The sequence below is a fragment of the Oncorhynchus keta genome, chromosome 1 (assembly GCF_023373465.1).
Source record: "Oncorhynchus keta strain PuntledgeMale-10-30-2019 chromosome 1, Oket_V2, whole genome shotgun sequence".
Lineage (NCBI taxonomy): Eukaryota > Metazoa > Chordata > Actinopteri > Salmoniformes > Salmonidae > Oncorhynchus > Oncorhynchus keta.
Window position 1 is genome coordinate 34,342,759 of NC_068421.1, and position 21,359 is coordinate 34,364,117.

General features: G+C 46.1%; 1 protein-coding gene and 2 long non-coding RNA genes across 6 annotated transcripts in view; 1 reads left to right on the top strand and 2 right to left on the bottom strand.

Annotated features, from left to right (window-relative positions):
- Window positions 1-21,359, bottom strand: part of LOC118375531 (schwannomin-interacting protein 1-like) — a 386,524-nt gene that overhangs the window by 71,352 nt on the left and 293,813 nt on the right. Inside the window, exon 1 of one of the 2 annotated variants that reach the window (XM_052522728.1) lies at window positions 20,953-21,012. The exons of the other annotated variant lie outside the window; for it this stretch is intronic. Within the exon in view, the coding sequence (XP_052378688.1) occupies window positions 20,953-20,997 (45 nt within the window). The 5' untranslated portion in view covers window positions 20,998-21,012. Of the gene's footprint in view, window positions 1-20,952; window positions 21,013-21,359 lie in introns of those variants that run through there. 2 annotated transcript variants of the gene reach the window in all.
- On the bottom strand, window positions 12,705-14,636 carry LOC127931148 (uncharacterized). Of its 3 annotated transcripts, none has more exons than XR_008139940.1 (4): window positions 14,159-14,636; window positions 13,620-14,011; window positions 13,375-13,521; window positions 12,705-13,006 (listed from the first exon to the last, which is right to left on the bottom strand). It is a non-coding gene; the product is annotated as an uncharacterized LOC127931148 (long non-coding RNA). The 3 variants fall into 3 exon arrangements; XR_008139939.1 differs by lacking the exon at window positions 12,705-13,006 and adding an exon at window positions 13,033-13,202 and having other exon boundaries at window positions 13,865-14,011; XR_008139937.1 differs by lacking the exon at window positions 12,705-13,006 and adding an exon at window positions 13,033-13,202.
- LOC127931150 (uncharacterized) overlaps window positions 19,257-21,359 on the top strand; it is a 31,689-nt gene continuing 29,586 nt past the window's right edge. The window contains exon 1 of the long non-coding RNA XR_008139941.1: window positions 19,257-19,503. This is a non-coding gene — a long non-coding RNA (uncharacterized LOC127931150). The remainder of the gene's footprint in view (window positions 19,504-21,359) is intronic.

The following is a 21,359-nucleotide window of genomic DNA, read 5'->3' on the forward strand; positions in this document are numbered from 1 at the left end:
GTGTACAGCAACTGTTTGCGATGTGAGGGAGCACTTTAGGTTTAAACAATTCAGGAGAGAGAGAGAGAGAGAGAGAGAGAGAGAGAGAGAGAGAGAGAGAGAGAGAGAGAGAGAGAGAGAGAGAGAGAGAGAGAGAGAGAGAGAGAGAGAGAGAGAGAGAGAGAGAGAGAGAGAGAGAGAGAGAGAGAGAGAGAGAGAGAGAGAGAGAGAGAGAGAGAGAGAGAGAGAGAGAGAGAGAGAGAGAGAGAGAGAGAGAGAGAGAGAGACAGAGAGAGAGAGAGAAAAGAAGAAGAGGTGAGCGCTAGTGAGTAGAACAAACGCATTTAGAGAAACGGCACTCAAGTCCTTTCACAAGACCGATGGGATGTCGGGGAAGAAATTAAACGTCGCACTTCACGGAGGGAGACAATGGGAAATAGTCTTTTAGGTTTTTGGAAAAAAAAAGACACAACAAGGATGGAGGGTGCCTTTCGCTGTCAAATGCCGTTTTGGAGCACTCCGTGGACTCCATCTGTTTTCATGGTGATCACTGTAAAATGATCCTATACAGTGGAGAGACGGGTGTGGGTTGGTTGCCTAGGTTCTGAGAGAACGATGCTCAGAGATTACACAAGGAATCCAAGAGACAGGAAGGAAATGAGATCGTATTAAACTAGAGTGAACTTTCATAGTCAGGCACTTGAAGTGGATTATGAAGTACAACAGGGATGATTAGACTTAATCCATTCATGAAAAGCCATACCGATATAGAGCAAAGACGACAGAATGGATGGCTTGATTGAATTAAAGAGCGAGGGTTTGGTTTGACAAACACAGGTAGGAACAACTAATTACACTCCATTGTAAAGTGCCTATAATACACTGAGGGCGCAAAACATTATGGACACCTGCTCTATACATGACAAAGACTGACCAGGTGAATCCAGGTGAAAGCTATGATCCCTTATTGATGTTAAATCCACTTCAATTTGTGTAGATGAAGGGGAGACAGGTTAAAAAATGTTTTTTAATCCTTGAAACAATTGAGACATGGATTGTGTACATTGGGGCAAAACAGTATTTAGTCGGCCACCAATTGTGCAGGTTCTCCCACTTAAAAAGATGAGAGTGGCCTGTAATTTTCATCATAGGTACACTTCAACTATGACAGACAAAATGAGAAACAAAATCCATAAAATCACATTGTAGGATTTTTAATGAATTTATTTGCAAATTATGGTGGAAAATAAGTATTTGGTCACCTACAAACAAGCAAGATTTCTGTCTCTCACAGACCTGTAACTTCTTCTTTAAGAGGCTCCTCTGTCCTCCACTCGTTACCTGTATTAATGGCACCATTCAGGGCGTGAGTGGGCAAGCCTTTGAACAGGGTAAGGTAGTAGGTGCCAGGTTCTTCACACTCAACAGTTTCCTGTGTGTATCAAGAATGGTCCACCATCAAGGACATCCAGCCAACTTGGGGGGGGTTCTTAATCTTTTGTACACTCACTTTATATTATAACAGCCTTGGCTAAATATTAGCAGGTGGCTTTTCCCCGCGCAGTTACTCCAGACTAGGTTAACTAATGACAGCGAGTCGAGCAACTGTGATGGACTCAGAGCTGTAATGGATAAAGAGGCAGGCCACTCTTGTGCAGCCACTAATGCGTGAGAGCCATAATGGCAGCGAGCCACTCCAGCTGAAATGTATGTGCTGTCACACCCAGAGTGGACAACGGAGAGGTCCCTGTGTGCTCTCTCCAGAAAAAAGGCCTCACCTCGCGCCCCTCGGGGACCGTTCCACACTGAACACTGAGATTATCGACACCATCACGCATAAGCGCACTTCTCAACCGCTCCCATCATCTCTCTCCCTTCTTCTCTCTCCCTTCTTCTCTCTCCCTTCTTCTCTCTCCCATCTTCTCTCTCCCTACTTCTCTCTCCCATCTTCTCTCTCCCTTCTTCTCTCTCCCATCTTCTCTCTCCCTTCTTATTTCTCCCTTCTTCTCTCTCCCTTCTTCTCTCTCCCATCTTCTCTCTCCCTTCTTCTTTCTCCCTTCTTCTCTCTCCCTTCTTCTTTCTCCCTTCTTCTCTCTCCCTTCTTCTCTCTCCCTTCTTCTCTCTCCCTTCTTCAACTTCCCATCTTCTTTCTCCCATCTTCTCTCTCCCTTCTTCTCTCTCCCTTCTTCAACTTCCCATCTTCTTTCTCCCATCTTCTCTCTCCCTTTTTCTCTCTCACTTCTTCTCTCTCCCTTCTTCTATCTCCCTTCTTCAACTTCCCTTCTTCTCTCTCCCTTCTTCAACTTCCCATCTTCTTTCTCCCATCTTCTCTCTCCCTTCTTCTCTCTCCCTTCTTCTTTCTCCCTTCTCTCTCCCATCTTCTCTCTCCCATCTTCTCTCTCCCATATTCTCTCTCCCTTCATCTCTCTCCCATCTTCTCTCTCCCATCTTCTCTCTTCCTTCTTCTCTCTCCCATCTTTTCTCTTCCATCTTCTCTCTCCCTTCTTCTCTCTCCCATCTTCTCTCTCCCTTCTTCTTTCTCCCTTCATCTCTCTCCCTTCTTCTCTCTCCCATCTTCTCTCTCCCTTCTTCTCTCTCCCTTCATCTCTCCCTTCTTCTCTCTCCCATCTTCTCTCTCCCTTCTTCTTTCTCCCTTCATCTCTCTCCCTTCTTCTCTCTCCCATCTTCTCTCTCCCTTCTTCTCTCTCCCTTCTTCTCTCTCCCTTCTCTCTCCCATCTTCTCTCTCCCTTCTTCATTCTCCCTTCTTCTCTCTCCCATCTTCTCTCTCCCTTCTTCTTTCTCCCTTCATCTCTCTCCCTTCATCTCTCTCCCTTCTTCTCTCTCCCATCTTCTCTCTCCCTTCTTCTTTCTCCCTTCATCTCTCTCCCTTCATCTCTCTCCCTTCTTCTCTCCCTTCTTCTCTCTCCCTTCTTCTCTCTCCCTTCTTCTCTCTCCCATCTTCTCTCTCCCATCTTCTCTCTTCCTTCTTCTCTCTCCCTTCTTCTCTCTCCCTTCTTCTCTCTCCCTTCATATTTCTCCCTTCTTCTCTCTCCCATCTTCTCTCTCCCTTCTTCTCTCTCCCTTCTTCTCTCTCCGATCTTCTCTCTCCCTTCATCTCTCTCCCAGCTTCTCTCTCCCATCTTCTCTCTCCCTTCTTCTCTCTCCCATCTTCTCTCTCCCTTCTTCTCTCTCCCATCTTCTCTCTCCCTTCTTCTCTCTCCCATCTTCTCTCTCCCTTCTTCTTTCTCCCTTCATCTCTCTCCCTTCTTCTCTCTCCCATCTTCTCTCTCCCTTCTTCTTTCTCCCTTCTTCTCTCTCCCTTCTTCTCTCTCCCATCTTCTCTCTCCCTTCTTCATTCTCCCTTCTTCTCTCTCCCATCTTCTCTCTCCCTTCTTCTTTCTCCCTTCATCTCTCTCCCTTCATCTCTCTCCCTTCTTCTCTCTCCCATCTTCTCTCCCTTCATCTCTCTCCCTTCATCTCTCTCCCTTCTTCTCTTTCCCTTCTTCTCTCTCCCTTCTTCTATCTCCCTTCTTCAACTTCCCTTCTTCTCTCTCCCTTCTTCAACTTCCCATATTCTTTCTCCCATCTTCTCTCTCCCTTCTTCTCTCTCCCACCTTCTCTCTCCCATCTTCTCTCTCCCATCTTCTCTCTCCCATATTCTCTCTCCCTTCATCTCTCTCCCTTCTTCTCTCTCCCATCTTCTCTCTCCCATCTTCTCTCTTCCTTCTTCTCTCTCCCATCTTCTCTCTTCCATCTTCTCTCTCCCTTCTTCTCTCTCCCATCTTCTCTCTCCCTTCTTCTTTCTCCCTTCATCTCTCTCCCTTCTTCTCTCTTCCTTCTTCTCTCTCCCATCTTCTCTCTCCCTTCTTCTCTCTCCCATCTTCTCTCTCCCTTCTTCTCTCTCCCATCTTCTCTCTCCCTTCTTCTTTTCCTTCATCTCTCTCCCTTCTTCTCTCTCCCATCTTCTCTCTCCCTTCTTTCTCCTTCTCTCTCCTTCTTCTCTCTCCCATCTTCTCTCTTCTTCTTCATTCTCCTTCTTCTCTCTCCCATCTTCTCTCTCCTTCTTCTTTCTCCTTCTCTCTCTCCTTCATCTCTCTCCCTTCTTCTCTCTCCCATCTTCTCTCTCCCTTCTTCTTTCTCCTTCATCTCTCTCCTTCTTCTCTCCCATCTTCTCTCTCCCTTCTTCTTTCTCCTTCTTCTCTCTCCTTCTTCTCTCTCCCATCTTCTCTCCTTCTTCATTCTCCCTTCTTCTCTCTCCCATCTTCTCTCTCCCTTCTTCTTTCTCCCTTCATCTCTCTCCCTTCATCTCTCTCCCTTCTTCTCTCTCCCATCTTCTCTCCCTTCATCTCTCTCCCTTCATCTCTCTCCCTTCATCTCTCTCCCTTCTTCTCTCTCCCATCTTCTCTCCCTTCATCTCTCTCCCTTCATCTCTCTCCCTTCATCTCTCTCCCTTCTTCTCTCTGTCTTCCTTGCGTTTTCTTCTGCTCCATCTCTACCTCCCTCCGCTTTTATCTCTATCATCTTCTCTTTATTTATTTCTCTCCATCTCTCGTTCCCTATTTCTAAACCTCTCTCCATCTCCCATCTCTCGTTCCCTATTTCTAAACCTCTCTCCATCTCCCATCTCTCGTTCCCTATTTCTAAACCTCTCTCCATCTCCCATCTCTCGTTCCCTTTTTCTAAACCTCTCTCCATCTCCCATCTCTCGTTCCCTATTTCTAAACCTCTCTCCAGCTCCAATCTCTCGTTCCCTATTTCTAAACCTCTCTCCATCTCCCATCTCTCGTTCCCTATTTCTAAACCTCTCTCCATCTCCCATCTCTCGTTCCCTATTTCTAAACCTCTCTCCATCTCCCATCTCTCGTTCCCTATTTCTAAACCTCTCTCCATCTCCCATCTCTCGTTTCTTATTTCTAAACCTCTCTCCATCTCCCATCTCTCGTTCCCTATTTCTAAACCTCTCAGTCTCCCATCTCTCGTTCCCTATTTCTAAACCTCTCTCCATCTCCCATCTCTCGTTCCCTATTTCTAAACCTCTCTCCATCTCCCATCTCTCATTCCCTATTTCTAAACCTCTCTCAATCTCTTATCTCTCGTTCCCTATTTCTAAACCTCTCTCCATCTCCCATCTCTCGTTCCCTATTTCTAAACCTCTCTCCATCTCCCATCTCTCGTTCCCTATTTCTAAACCTCTCCATCTCCCATCTCTCGTTCCCTATTTCTAAACCTCTCTCAATCTCTTATCTCTCGTTCCCTATTTCTAAACCTCTCTCCATCTCTTATCTCTCGTTCCCTATTTCTAAACCTCTCTCCATCTCCCATCTCTCGTTCCCTATTTCTAAACCTCTCTCCATCTCCCATCTCTCGTTCCCTTTTTCTAAACCTCTCTCCATCTCCCATCTCTCGTTCCCTATTTCTAAACCTCTCTCCAGCTCCAATCTCTCGTTCCCTATTTCTAAACCTCTCTCCATCTCCCATCTCTCGTTCCTATTTCTAAACCTCTCTCCATCTCCCATCTCTCGTTCCCTATTTCTAAACCTCTCTCAATCTCTTATCTCTCGTTCCCTATTTCTAAACCTCTCTCCATCTCCCATCTCTCGTTCCCTATTTCTAAACCTCTCTCCATCTCCCATCTCTCGTTCCCTATTTCTAAACCTCTCCATCTCCCATCTCTCGTTCCCTATTTCTAAACCTCTCTCAATCTCTTATCTCTCGTTCCCTATTTCTAAACCTCTCTCCATCTCTTATCTCTCGTTCCCTATTTCTAAACCTCTCTCCATCTCCCATCTCTCGTTCCCTATTTCTAAACCTCTCTCCATCTCCCATCTCTCGTTTCCTATTTCTAAACCTCTCTCAATCTCTTATCTCTCGTTCCCTATTTCTAAATCTCTCTCAATCTCTTATCTCTCATTCCCTATTTCTAAACCTCTCTCAATCTCTTATCTCTCGTTCCCTATTTCTAAACCTCTCTCAATCTCTTATCTCTCGTTCTCTATTTCTAAACCTCTCTCCATCTCCCATCTCTCGTTCCCTATTTCTAAACCTCTCTCAATCTCTTATCTCTCGTTCCCTATTTCTAAATCTCTCTCAATCTCTTATCTCTCGTTCCCTATTTCTAAACCTATCTCAATCTCTTATCTCTCGTTCCCTATTTCTAAACCTCTCTCAATCTCTTATCTCTCGTTCCCTATTTCTAAACCTCTCTCCATCTCCCATCTCTCGTTCCCTATTTCTAAACCTCTTTCCATCTCGTATCTCTCGTTCCCTTTTTCTAAACCTCTCAGTCTCCCATCTCTCGTTCCCTATTTCTAAACCTCTTTCCATCTCTTATCTCTCGTTCCCTTTTTCTAAACCTCTCAGTCTCCCATCTCTCGTTCCCTATTTCTAAACCTCTTATCTCTCGTTCCCTATTTCTAAACCTCTCTCCATCTCCCATCTCTCGTTCCCTATTTCTAAACCTCTCTCCATCTCCCATCTCTCGTTCCCTATTTCTAAACCTCTCTCCATCTCCCATCTCTCGTTCCCTATTTCTAAACCTCTCTCCATCTCCCATCTCTCGTTCCCTATTTCTAAACCTCTCTCCATCTCCCATCTCTCGTTCCCTATTTCTAAACCTCTCTCCATCTCCCACCTATTTCTAAACCTCTCTCCATCTCCCATCTCTCGTTCCCTATTTCTAAACCTCTCTCCATCTCCCATCTCTCGTTCCCTATTTCTAAACCTCTCTCCATCTCCCATCTCTCGTTCCCTATTTCTAAACCTCTCAGTCTCCCATCTCTCGTTCCCTATTTCTAAACCTCTCTCCATCTCCCATCTCTCGTTCCCTATTTCTAAACCTCTCTCCATCTCCCATCTCTCGTTCCCTATTTCTAAACCTCTCTCCATCTCCCATCTCTCGTTTCCTATTTCTAAACCTCTCTCAATCTCTTATCTCTCGTTCCCTATTTCTAAATCTCTCTCAATCTCTTATCTCTCGTTCCCTATTTCTAAACCTCTCTCAATCTCTTATCTCTCGTTCCCTATTTCTAAACCTCTCTCAATCTCTTATCTCTCGTTCTCTATTTCTAAACCTCTCTCCATCTCCCATCTCTCGTTCCCTATTTCTAAACCTCTCTCAATCTCTTATCTCTCGTTCCCTATTTCTAAATCTCTCTCAATCTCTTATCTCTCGTTCCCTATTTCTAAACCTATCTCAATCTCTTATCTCTCGTTCCCTATTTCTAAACCTCTCTCAATCTCTTATCTCTCGTTCCCTATTTCTAAACCTCTCTCCATCTCCCATCTCTCGTTCCCTATTTCTAAACCTCTTTCCATCTCGTATCTCTCGTTCCCTTTTTCTAAACCTCTCAGTCTCCCATCTCTCGTTCCCTATTTCTAAACCTCTTTCCATCTCTTATCTCTCGTTCCCTTTTTCTAAACCTCTCAGTCTCCCATCTCTCGTTCCCTATTTCTAAACCTCTTATCTCTCGTTCCCTATTTCTAAACCTCTCTCCATCTCCCATCTCTCGTTCCCTATTTCTAAACCTCTCTCCATCTCCCATCTCTCGTTCCCTATTTCTAAACCTCTCTCCATCTCCCATCTCTCGTTCCCTATTTCTAAACCTCTCTCCATCTCCCATCTCTCGTTCCCTATTTCTAAACCTCTCTCCATCTCCCATCTCTCGTTCCCTATTTCTAAACCTCTCTCCATCTCCCATCTCTCGTTCCCTATTTCTAAACCTCTCTCCATCTCCCATCTCTCGTTCCCTATTTCTAAACCTCTCAGTCTCCCATCTCTCGTTCCCTATTTCTAAACCTCTCTCCATCTCCCATCTCTCGTTCCCTATTTCTAAACCTCTCTCCATCTCCCATCTCTCGTTCCCTATTTCTAAACCTCTCTCCATCTCCCATCTCTCGTTCCCTATTTCTAAACCTCTTTCCATCTCTCATCTCTCGTTCCCTATTTCTAAACCTCTCTCAATCTCTTATCTCTCGTTCCCTATTTCTAAACCTATCTCAATCTCTTATCTCTCGTTCCCTATTTCTAAACCTCTCTCAATCTCTTATCTCTCGTTCCCTATTTCTAAACCTCTCTCCATCTCGTATCTCTCGTTCCCTTTTTCTAAACCTCTCAGTCTCCCATCTCTCGTTCCCTATTTCTAAACCTCTTTCCATCTCTTATGTCTCGTTCCCTATTTCTAAACCTCTCTCCATCTCCCATCTCTCGTTCCCTATTTCTAAACCTCTCTCCATCTCCCATCTCTCGAGGAGGGGAAGGGGGGGGGGGTTGTTGAAGGTGGATGGCTGGAGGCTGTGTTCACCTTGTGTAAACACGCTGAAACTTTAATGGACACTAACGTCATCAGAGGGCCCCCTCTGAGAGGAGAGAGGAAGAAGAGAGCCGAAGCTTTCAAACCGCCATCCCGCATCAGTCTGTTAATCTTTCCCTCCTTCTCTACTCCCTCAAAACCTCCCTGCCTCGTCTCCCTGCCTCTTCTCACCTCAGAGCAAGTCATGCATGCTCCCTCCCATACTGGCACCAGCTGAGAGAGCCGGGGGTGGGTGTTCTTATGTTCTTCCCCTGTGCCACCTTAGCCCTTACCCCCTCCCCTCCCCTCCCTCAGTGCCCAGGTCTGGCCTGTATGGTGACAGCCTGCATGCGTTCTGTGGTCTGGAAAAGCTGTCTGATAAGCACAGCGGGCTGTATGCGTTCTGTGGACTGGAAAAGCTGTCTGATAAGCACAGCGGGCTGCATGTGTTCTGTGGGCTGGAAAAGCTGTCTGATAAGCACAGCGGGCTGCATGTGTTCTGTGGGCTGGAAAAGCACAGAGGGCTGCATGTGTTCTGTGGGCTGGAAAAGCTGTCTGATAAGCACAGCGGCCTGCATGTGTTCTGTGGGCTGGAAAAGCACAGAGGGCTGCATGTGTTCTGTGAGCTGGAAAAGCTGTCGGATAAGCACAGCGGGCTGCATGTGTTCTGTGGGCTGGAAAAGCACAGAGGGCTGCATGTGTTCTGTGAGCTGGAAAAGCACGGAGGGCTGCATGTGTTCTGTGAGCTGGAAAAGCACAGAGGGCTGCATGTGTTCTGTGGGCTGGAAAAGCACAGAGGGCTGCATGTGTTCTGTGAGCTGGAAAAGCACAGAGGGCTGCATGTGTTCTGTGAGCTGGAAAAGCACAGAGGGCTGCATGTGTGCTGTGGGCTGGAAAAGCACAGAGGGCTGCATGTGTTCTGTGGGCTGGAAAAGCACAGAGGGCTGCATGTGTTCTGTGAGCTGGAAAAGCTGTCGGATAAGCACAGCGGGCTGCATGTGTTCTGTGAGCTGGAAAAGCACAGATGGCTGCATGTGTTCTGTGGGCTGGAAAAGCACAGAGGGCTGCATGTGTTCTGTGGGCTGGAAAAGCACAGAGGGCTGCATGTGTTCTGTGGGCTGGAAAAGCACAGAGGGCTGCATGTGTTCTGTGAGCTGGAAAAGCTGTCGGATAAGCACAGCGGGCTGCATGTGTTCTGTGAGCTGGAAAAGCACAGAGGGCTGCATGTGTTCTGTGGGCTGGAAAAGCACAGAGGGCTGCATGTGTTCTGTGGGCTGGAAAAGCACAGAGGGCTGCATGTGTTCTGTGAGCTGGAAAAGCTGTCTGATAAGCACAGCGGCCTGCATGTGTTCTGTGAAACGACATTTTGATATTGAGATAACAACGGCTGCATTGGGCCTTTAAAAGTTGAGAATGTTTGAGAGAGATGCCTTGTGGCAACCAGCCAATGTTGTTTTCCCCTCGTCATGTTTTGGCTGCCTGCCAAAAGGTCCAGAGACATTAACATTCCCACTGTGAATGACTGACTACGCTTTAGAGCCATTGACACAAAACAGAATCATTCCTTGATCTCTATCTCTCTCGCCCCCTCTCTCTGCTCCTCCCTTTGTTCCTACAGCCAGACCTTTCAGCCTAAGTGGTCAGTAATTACGCTTCTTAGAGAGAGAGGGATGAGAGAAGAGATGGACAGAAATGGACCAGAGGGCAGACAATGAATCACAAGTTAAGAGCACTACAGCAGTCTCTCTTTCTATAATATCTCTCTCTCTCTCTCTCTCTCTCTCTCTCTCTCTCTCTCTCTCTCTCTCTCTCTCTCTCTCTCTCTCTCTCTCTCTCTCTCTCTCTCTCTCTCTCTCTCTCTCTCTCGCTCTCTCTCTCTCTCTCTCTCTCTCTCTCTCTCTCTCTCTCTCTCTCTCTCTCTCTCTCTCTCTCTCTCGCTCTCTCTCTCTCTCTCTGGTAAGATGCTCAGACAAGGAACAGAAAGGGTGAGAGAGGCGGTGTGTGTTTTATGGGGGAATCCGAGGATAGAGCCAAGTCACGCTCCTACAGCCACTCCCCTCCCCTCTCTTCCCCCTCCCTTCCATCCCCCCGCCGCTGAAATAACCCCAGAATAAAAGAACAGCTCACCTTGTTCAGAACAAGAGGAAACAGAAGAACAGAGAGGAGGGAAATGAGGTTCCACAGATGTCAGATTGTGAGTCAGATTCAGCAGTGTTCGCACTACATAGTTTTTTTAGAAGGGGGAATGAGGGAGGGCAGAGAGAGATATGTGTGGAGGGGGAGGGAGATTGTTATGTGGGCCTGTTTATAACATAGAGGAGAGCAGGGCTGTGTTCTAATCAGAACAATAAGGTCACCTATCCAGGGAGGGAGGGGTCAGCATGATCCTAGCCAGGGAAATGTCACTGGTCCTGCATAGGCCTGTTTGAGTAATCTCACCGCATCACAACAACAACCTATCGATCACCCACTAATTGGTAATGGATGAGGGTCACTGTATGCAGAAAACGCAGGTGTGGACACACACACACACACACACACACACACACACACACACACACACACACACACACACACACACACACACACACACACACACACACACACACACACACACACACACACACACACACACACACACACACACACACGCACACACGCACACACACACTCTCCTCTGGGACATACTCAGGTGGATAATCCCAAATCAAGTCGATCAAGGTCTAAGCGCCAATGTAAAGGAGATAGCTAAAGACGAACCATCCTCCTCCAACCCTCCCTGAAACACACAGTTAATGAGCCTGTTTCATGGCGCACCACGCTAGCTGGATCAGGGGTACTCCTGAGATACATTAGCATTATACTAACTATCTCCAGTTAAGCGGTTATTATGGATTTCCATCAGCCTGTAATCGTGGTACAGAACACTGACCTCCCACTGACCATCCACACACACACACACACACACACACACACACACACACACACACACACACACACACACACACACACACACACACACACACACACACACACACACACACACACACACACACACACACACACACACACACACACACACACACACACACACACACAGATGGTGTGTTACACTACAACATATTATTAGAAGGTCTGCAGACATCACAGTGTACAAACAAACCAGTTATTGCAGGGGGGTGAGAGCACGCCAGCCCAGCCTTTCCAGGGCAGCGTCTGTCACAGCAAGTACAGACCCCAGCATCACAACTAAGGGAGAGAGAGACACAGGCCCTATTGTTGCACATTACAGTCCCTCAGAAAGAATGCTAACCACAGTGAAACCAATCAAATGGGAGCTGGCCATGTGTCTGAGTCTGGGTCAGAGCGTACAACACAACAGTATACTTCCTACACTTGGCTTGTTGTTTTTCTGAAATTGTTTTCATTAATTGTTTTTATTCATAGTTAAAGTTTGTTTTGCTACTGATTCCGTGACGCGGTCCAGCTTTATGTCTGGGATGGCAAGTTTGTGTCCCGGATTCCTGTTAAGTAGCAGTTAGCTGCTAGCCATCATGAAAACGGAGCAGGCTAACGCTAGCTGTGCTAGCCCACAGGTGTTTTTATCCACGACTGGGAACAAAAGCTTCAGTTGTGAAATTATTTCCACACAATCACTAGAGGAAGATACGGTGGAACTGGATAATGGACAGGCATTAGTCTGCCCTAAATGCATCACCATCAAGAAGCTTAGGGAAGAGATCCTCAAGCTGTTAGCTCAGCTGAGAGAAAAGGAAAACCTGCTTTCTCTGTACACCAACCTTGCTGTAACCCAGGCTAACCCAATCTCAGTTTTAAATGCCTCGTCCTCCATGAGTCGGGCGGCGTTCATCTGTCCCAATCCACCAGACAGATGTGAAGCTCAACTCTGCGGCCCATGGCAGACTGGACACTCGCAAGGTGTAAGAGATCGAGGAGGCAGTCTGGTCACCCATCTATCCGAGAAGATCAAACAGCTTGGCCTCGCTTGAGATGGACCTACCAGCTACGGGAGTCAGCACAGATCCTGTGTGTATATCAACAGCCAGCGGCCGCCCAGTGGCACCCTCCCCTGCGGCAATCACAGTTTAGCAGGTCGCTTCCATAACTACCACCATCATTTAAATATCGCAAACTGTTTTAGAGACTGACGGGCAGTCTGTCGTTAATTAATTGGTTACCGCTAGGCAGATGTGCCAGGAGCAGAGTGGTTGTTAATTAATTGGTTACCGTGAGGCAGATGCCCCAGGGGCAGAGTGGTTGTTCATTAATTGGTTACCACTAGGCAGATGTGCCAGGAGCAGAGTGGTTGTTAATTAATTGGTTACCGCTAAGCAGATGCCGCAGGGGCAGAGTGGTTGTTAATTAATTGGTTACCGCGAGGCAGATGTCCCAGGGGTAGAGTGGTTGTTAATTAATTGGTTACCGCTAGGCAGATACCCCAGGGGCAGAATGGTTGTTAATTAATTGGTTACCTCTAGGCAGATGCCCCAGGGGCAGAGTGGTTGTTAATTAATTGGTTACCGCTAGGCAGATGCCCCAGGGGCAGAGTGGTTGTTAATTAATTGTTTACCTCTAGGCAGATGTCTCAGGGGCAGAGTGGTCGTTAATTAATTGGTTACCGCTAGGCATATGTCTCAGGGGCAGAGTGGTTGTTAATTAATTGGTTACCGCTAGGCAGATGCCCCAGGGGCAGAGTGGTTGTTAATTAATTGGTTACCTCTAGGCAGATGTCTCAGGGGCAGAGTGGTTGTTAATTAATTGGTTACCGCTAGGCAGATGTCTCAGGGGCAGAGTGGTCGTTAATTAATTGGTTACCGCTAGGCAGATGCCCCAGGGGCAGAGTGGTTGTTAATTAATTGGTTACCGCTAGGCAGATGCCCCAGGGGCAGAGTGGTTGTTAATTAATTGGTTACCTCTAGGCAGATGTCTCAGGGGCTGAGTGGTCGTTAATTAATTGGTTACCGCTAGGCAGATGCCCCAGGGGCAGAGTGGTTGTTAATTGGTGGTTAATGCCCCAGGGGCAGAGTGGTGGTTACCGCTAGGCAGATGCCCCAGGGGCAGAGTGGTTGTTAATTAATTGGTTACCGCTAGGCAGATGCCCCAGGGGCAGAGTGGTTGTTAATTAATTGGTTACCTCTAGGCAGATGTCTCAGGGGCAGAGTGGTCGTTAATTAATTGGTTACCGCTAGGCAGATGCCCCAGGGGCAGAGTGGTTGTTAATTAATTGGTTACCTCTAGGCAGATGTCTCAGGGGCAGAGTGGTCGTTTATTAATTGGTTACCGCTAGGCAGATGCCCCAGGGGCAGAGTGGTTGTTAATTAATTGGTTACCGCTAGGCAGATGCCCCAGGGGCAGAGTGGTTGTTAATTAATTGGTTACCTCTAGGCAGATGTCTCAGGGGCTGAGTGGTCGTTAATTAATTGGTTACCGCTAGGCAGATGCCCCAGGGGCAGAGTGGTTGTTAATTAATTGGTTACCGCTAGGCAGATGCCCCAGGGGCAGAGTGGTCGTTAATTAATTGGTTACCGCTAGGCAGATGCCCCAGGGGCAGAGTGGTTGTTAATTAATTGGTTACCGCTAGGCAGATGCCCCAGGGGCAGAGTGGTTGTTAATTAATTGGTTACCTCTAGGCAGATGTCTCAGGGGCAGAGTGGTCGTTAATTAATTGGTTACCGCTAGGCAGATGCCCCAGGGGCAGAGTGGTTGTTAATTAATTGGTTACCTCTAGGCAGATGTCTCAGGGGCAGAGTGGTCGTTAATTAATTGGTTACCGCTAGGCAGATGCCCCAGGGGCAGAGTGGTTGTTAATTAATTGGTTACCGCTAGGCAGATGCCCCAGGGGCAGAGTGGTTGTTAATTAATTGGTTACCGCTAGGCAGATGCCCCAGGGGCAGAGTGGTTGTTAATTAATTGGTTACCTCTAGGCAGATGTCTCAGGGGCAGAGTGGTCGTTAATTAATTGGTTACCGCTAGGCAGATGCCCCAGGGGCAGAGTGGTTGTTAATTAATTGGTTACCTCTAGGCAGATGTCTCAGGGGCAGAGTGGTCGTTAATTAATTGGTTACCGCTAGGCAGATGCCCCAGGGGCAGAGTGGTTGTTAATTAATTGGTTACCGCTAGGCAGATGCCCCAGGGGCAGAGTGGTTGTTAATTAATTGGTTACCTCTAGGCAGATGTCTCAGGGGCAGAGTGGCCCACACTCATTGAATATGGCACTTTTACATGTTAGATCAATCACTAGTAAAACCTTTCTTGTGAATGACCTCATTACTGAGCGGGAAGTTGATTGCATATGTTTCTCACTAAAACATGCCTGTGTTCAGACTGTAGCGCCGCTCTTATTGAAGCCTCCCTCCAGAATACATCATTTCATACTCAGAAAAGGGAAAAGGGGTGGAGGGACAGACTCTATTTCTACTCATGCTCTCAGCCGTAAGGACATTTCATTTGGCGACTTTTGATCTTTTGAGCATCATGTTATACTGTTTAAATGATATCTGGCTATTACCAAGAGGTTTTCTATTGACATACAGTGGGGCAAAAAAAGTATTTAGTCAGCCACCAATTGTGCAAGTTCTCCCACTTAAAAAGATGAGAGAGGCCTGTAATTTTCATCATAGGTACACTTCAACTATGACAGACAAAATGTGGAAAAAAAATCTGTATCCTCTATTGTTGATGTTGCTTTATCTGATCAACACTGTGTATTTTACTACCTTGTTGCCCATAGCAACAGGCTAATACTGAACACATTATTAAGAATAACTATCTTACCTCTGAAGTTGCTACAGATTTTATTGAGTGTCTGAACAATACTCCACCACCTATTCTACCTTCCTCTTGTGATGATTTAGTTGATAACTTTAATAGCAAATTAAGGGCAACCATTGATGCCATAGCTCCAGTAAAGTTGAAAAAAGCCACATCCGAACAGAGAACCCCTTGGATGAGTGAGGAAACTAATCAATTCAAGAGAAATTGCAGAAAGGCAAAGTGGAAGTTGAGAAAGTCAAAGTTGCAGGTCTATTATGATATCCTGAGAGAGCAGATGGCTCATCTTTCTAACTTGATCACTAATAATCAGAATAATTACAGAGTGCTCTTCTCCACGATTGATGGTCTGTTAAATCCTACCCCTGCAAACCTATGTGAACTTTCCTCCACATCTAAATGCGATGAATTTGCTGCACATTTCAGAGATAAGATAACAAACATTAGGCTGGGTGTCAGTCAAGCATGACACCGTTGACCATGATGTCTTTCTGGACAGACTGGAGTGGTGGGTTGGCCTCTCCGGTCCAGTTCTAAATTGGTTAAGGACCTATTTAACCGGTCAAGAGTTTTTTGGCACCCTTGGTGAACATAACTCAGAGAAAATACATATCACGTGGCGTTCCACAAGGTTCGATTTTAGGTCCAGTACTGTTCAGTTTAAAAATGTTACCCCTTGGCTGTCACGCCCTGACCGTAGAGAGCCCTTGTTTCTCTATGGTGTAGTAGGTCAGGACGTGACTAGGGGGTATAATAGTTTAATATTTCTATGTTGTCTTCTAGTTGAATTTTTCTATGTTGGTGTTTTGTATGATTCCCAATTAGAGGCAGCTGGTAATCGTTGTCTCTCATTGGGGATCATATTTAAGTAGCTACTTTTCCCACCTGTGTTTGTGGGATATTGTTTTGTGTGCACCACGTAGTCACGTTTCATTGTTCGTTTATTGATTTATTGTTTTTGCTTTAAGTTTCACTTTGAAATAAATATGTGGAACTCAACATCCGCTGCGCCTTGGTCCCGTTCTTACGACAACCGTGACATTGGCAGTGATGTCAGAAAGCACAGCTTTCAGATACACAACTTAACATTTCTGTGTCACCAGATGATTTTAGCTCCATGGATAAATTATTAGACTCTATCAGTGATTTAAATACTTGGATGGCTCACAACTTCCTCCAGCTAAATCAAGACAAGACAGAGGTACTTATTGTTGGGGCCAAAGCACAGAGAGAGAATCTGGCCGCACATTTTAATTCACAGGCCATAAAGATAAAACACCAGGTAAAAAACCTGGGTGTTATTTCTGATTCTGAACTTAATTTCAAATCACACATTAGGAATTTAGGACTAAAATAGCTTTTTAACACCTGAGGAACATTGCCAAGGTGCAGCCATTTCTCTCTCAGGCTGATACAGAGAGACTCATCCATGATTGTATTACAAAAAAGGTTTGACTACTGTAATGCTCTCCTGTCTGGTCTACCCAAGAAAGCCATTGGTCAACTGCAAAACAAACAGAATGCTGCAGCACGGGTACTGACCAAGGCCAGACGGAGAGCACACATCACACTGGTTTTAAGGTCTCTGTACTGGCTGCTTGTGAGTTTTATTATAAGATTCTTCTGTTGGTTTTTAAATCAATTTACGATTGTGGACCCCAATACATGTCTGCCATTATGTACCCAGTATGTCCCTCAGGTCCTCTGGCAGTGGCCTTTTAACTATCCCAAAGCCTCGGACCAAAAGGCATGGATGTCACGTTCTGCCCTTTATTTCCTTTGTTTTGTCTTTATTTAGTATGGTCAGGGCGTGAGTTCGGGTGGGCAGTCTATGTTTGTTTTTCTATGTTTGGGTTCTGTTTCCGCCTAGTATGGTTCTCAATCAGAGGCAGGTGTGGTTAGTTGTCTCTGATTGAGAATCATACTTAGGTAGCCTGGGTTTCACTGTTGGTTTGTGGGTGTTTGTTTCCGTGTGAGTGTTTATCGCCACACGGTACTGTTTCGGTTTCGTTCATGTTCACATTTATAGTTTTGTATTTTATAGTGTTCAGTTTATTTATGGCATATATTATTTATTAAAGTAATCATCATGAACACTTACCACGCTGCATCTTGGTCTGATCCTTACTCCTCTTCAGACGAAGAGGAGATCTGCCGTTACAATGGAGAGGCAGCCATTAGTTATTATGCCCCCAGACCGCCAGAGAACCTGATTGGGGCCGAAACTGTGGACATTTTTAAAAGAGATCTTAAAACAGACCTTTTTAGCTTTGCTTTTCCTTAGGGTGCTTTTTAGTAGTCCAGTTTTTGTTATTCTTTTTTTTTTGTTATCCTCTTATGTTTGTTGTGTAGTACATATTTAAGTTTTTATTTAATGTTTAAATTTGTACCTTTTTTCTGGAAGCACATTGTGTTGCATTCCATGTCTGAAATGTGCTGTATAAATTAAGCTTGATTTGATTTGGGTGAGCAAGACAGAAGTGGAAGAGTTCGAAGGGGAGAGAGAGAGGGGGAAGGCGAAAGAGAGAGGGAAGGAAGGGGAGAGAGAGAGGGAAGGCGTGATGTCAAGGCCCCTTTGAAAACAAGATTGAAAAAAAAGAGCCAAAATGCTTCTCATCGTGCTTCTACACCTGCATTGCTTGTTGTTTGGGGTTTTAGTCTGGGTTTCTGTACAGCACTTTGAGATATCAGCTGATGTACGAAGGGCTTTATAAATACATTTGATTTGATTTGATTAGCACCCACACTGACTGTAATCATGTCAACATTGTATTACATATGAACATGGATTTGGTGACATTATTAAACTGATCAGACTCATTAACATTTTAACGACACAGTCCTTTTGGTTTGAGGAGCAGGGAGGGGAAGGTAGCAGTTAAACCTCACTAAAACACAGTATAGCCTATAAACCACAAATAGAGAGCCCTAGACTTCCATCATCTCAAGTACGTCTCTCATACTGCCTGAGTATAATGATAGTAAAACCCATGCTAATGTAATGCTGTCTGGTATCACCTCTATGCTAATGCCTGACCCTAACCCAGTGTAATTAAGACCTGCCTCAGATGTTCCTCCTCACTCCTCAACCTTCCTCTACCACCCCCTCATACACAATCACCCACAACAGCTGGCTCATAATATGCTCAGACAGAAAGGCTGCTGACCAAGACATACTGTACATTATCTGTGCATCCACAGAAGAACACAAACAACAGTTTACCGCTAATAAAAATCAGTTGGCTACTGACGTTGGACAAACACACGCACGCGTGCACACAAACACACACTGTTTTTCATTCAATTATTGCTGTGTCTGTGCAATCTAAAACATCCTAGAGAGAGAGAGAGAGAGAGAGAGAGAGAACACACCACTATATTATGGGTTATGAAAGCCTTCACAGTCTCTATGAAGAACAATAACTATGTTAATCCTAATAACACTGAGAGGAATTATACCTCCCTCGCCGGCCACAGACCGCATCGGTCGCACTCAGACAAATGGATTGGTGGATTAGTTTTGCACTTGACTGGTTTTGTCTGTCCTCCATTCCAATATAGGGAGAGCCATTTGGTGTGCAACAGATTACACACATACACATACAGCTGTCGGATCTTAATTTGAGCCAGTTTGCTACAGCATGAAAATAATTCTGCAGCAACAGGAAATGTGGTTGTATTTCCTGCTGAGCAGGACAATTCTCGGCAACAAAAGAGTGATCAAATTAAGATCCAACATCTGTACACAGACGCCACCCCCTCACAGCCCTGTAGTGAACGAGCAATCTGACGTGTGGGCCAGTGGATTCAACTAGTAACACACAGATAGTAGGAATAACAGGAATAACAGGAATACACTACTGTACTAAGCCATTCATATGATCTTCTTTTTATTGTTTATCACTCTCTGTTCCTTTCTTTTACCTCCATTCTTCCCTGTTTCCCCTCCTCTCTCTCCCTGTACAAAGTATGGATAGTGTTACAGTGTTTGTAGAGTGGTGAGGATCTTCGCTGCTAAGAATAACAACGTCTACAGCCAGGTCTAAAGTAGCAATGTCTCCTCAGCCACCACAGGGGTCTCATCTGGTGTCACCGTTAATGCAGACCCCGCCCTGTGTACCCCCACCTCACTGCCCCTCTCACTATATCACCCCTCATGGCAACCGGCACTTCCCTCTCACTGTTACAGCAGAGACAGCATCTTTGTCTGTCTGTAGGTCTGTGAGCAAGTCTGTATGTACGAAATGGACAACTATTGAGAAAGTTGATGAATTGTGACCCTGTGAGGGTGCTAGAGTAGCCAAGCCCCGAGCCCCCCAGGGAGGACAAGTTACACGGTTGTCAGGCTGGAGATCCCTGAGAGAGGGGAGGGATGACAATGCATGCCCCTGAGACACAACGGACGCAGAGAGAGAGAGAGCGATCCCTGTGGGTGTAACAGAGGTGAGAGAACGAGATAGCATAGTAATACACACACACACACACACACACACACACACACACACACACACACACACACACACACACACACACACACACACACACACACACACACACACACACACACACAGTCAGATCACACACAGTCAGTACAGTCAGATCTAGTAGGGGGGAAAGTCAGATCTAGTAGGGGGAAAGTCAGATCTAGTAGGGGGAAAGTCAGATCTAGTAGGGGGAAGTCAGATCTAGTAGGGGGAAGTCAGATCTAGTAGGGGGAAAGTCAGATCTAGTAGGGGGAGTCAGATCTAGTAGGGGGGGAAGTCAGATCTAGTAGGGGGGGAAGTCAGATCTAGTAGGGGGGGAAAGTCAGATCTAGTAAGGGGAAAAGTCAGATCTAGTAGGGGGGAAAGTCAGATCTAGTAGGGGGGAAAGTCAGATCTAGTAGGGGGAAGTCAGATCTAGTAGGGGGGGAAAGTCAGATCTAGTAGGGGGGAAGTCAGATCTAGTAGGGGGAAGTCAGATCTAGTAGGGGGAAAGTCAGATCTAGTAGGGGGAAGTCAGATCTAGTAGGGGGGAAGTCAGATCTAGTAGGGGGAAAGTCAGATCTAGTAGGGGGGGGAAGTCAGATCTAGTAAGGGGAAAAGTCAGATCTAGTAGGGGGGGAAAGTCAGATCTAGTAGGGGGGAAAGTCAGATCTAGTAGGGGGGGAAAGTCAGATCTAGTAGGGGGGGAAAGTCAGATCTAGTAGGGGGGAAAGTCAGATCTAGTAGGGGGGAAGGCAGATCTAGTAGGGGGAAAGTCAGATCTAGTAGGGGGGAAAGTCAGATCTAGTAGGGGGGAAAGTCAGATCTAGTAGGGGGGAAGTCAGATCTAGTAGGGGGGGAAAGTCAAGTTTGAGTGTTAGTTCAGGAAAGGCTTAAAAAAAGACTATTGCTGTTTTGTATTCCCTGATGAAATTTTGTAGAGGAGAGAGGGGCTTTCTATCTGCAGTGCTGTTGTAGTCCAGATGGTATGTGACATAAAGGTGCAGATAGATATACAGAATGATGGCAGGTTAGGGGTAGCAAAACACACACACACACACACACACACACACACACACACACACTGATGAAATTTGTAGAGGAGACACACACACACACACACACACACACACACACACACACACACACACACACACATACACATACATACACACACACACACACACACACACACACACACACACACACACACACACACACACACACACACACACACACACACACACACACACACACACACACACACACACACACACACACATACTCTCCCAGCTCTCCACTTGTTGAAATCACCTTCACGAATATCACAAGACAGAAAAAGTGGAACGACAAACCCACTCAAGCAGACATCACCAAACGAGAAAGAGTGTGTGTTTGTTTGCGCGTGTGTGCGTGTCTCTCGTCCAACCTTGGCGTTGGCCAGCTTCTCTCTGGGGCCCATCTGCGTAACCATGGTGATTGAGCGATCTCCATCTCTGTGTGTTAATCTGGTCTTCCCTGGGGCTGCAGCACACAGGAAGGTGATGCAGAATAATAAGTGCTCATTAATTTCCCTAAAACCGCCGTGGGCAGGGGCCGCTGTCCGAAGGATACCTCAGAGAGGCTAGTGTGTGTGTGTAAGAGAAGAAGGGATTTCGAGGAGTGTGTGTGTGTCTGTGTGTCTGTGTGTGTTTGAGATGTCCCCAGTCAGGGGTATGTTTTGACAGCAGGGTGACTTGGGATGGCAGCTGCTGGGTAATTTGAGCTTGAGCAATGTTGTGTCAGACTCTCTTCCAAACACCCACAGACGCAGCAATGCACACACACACACACACT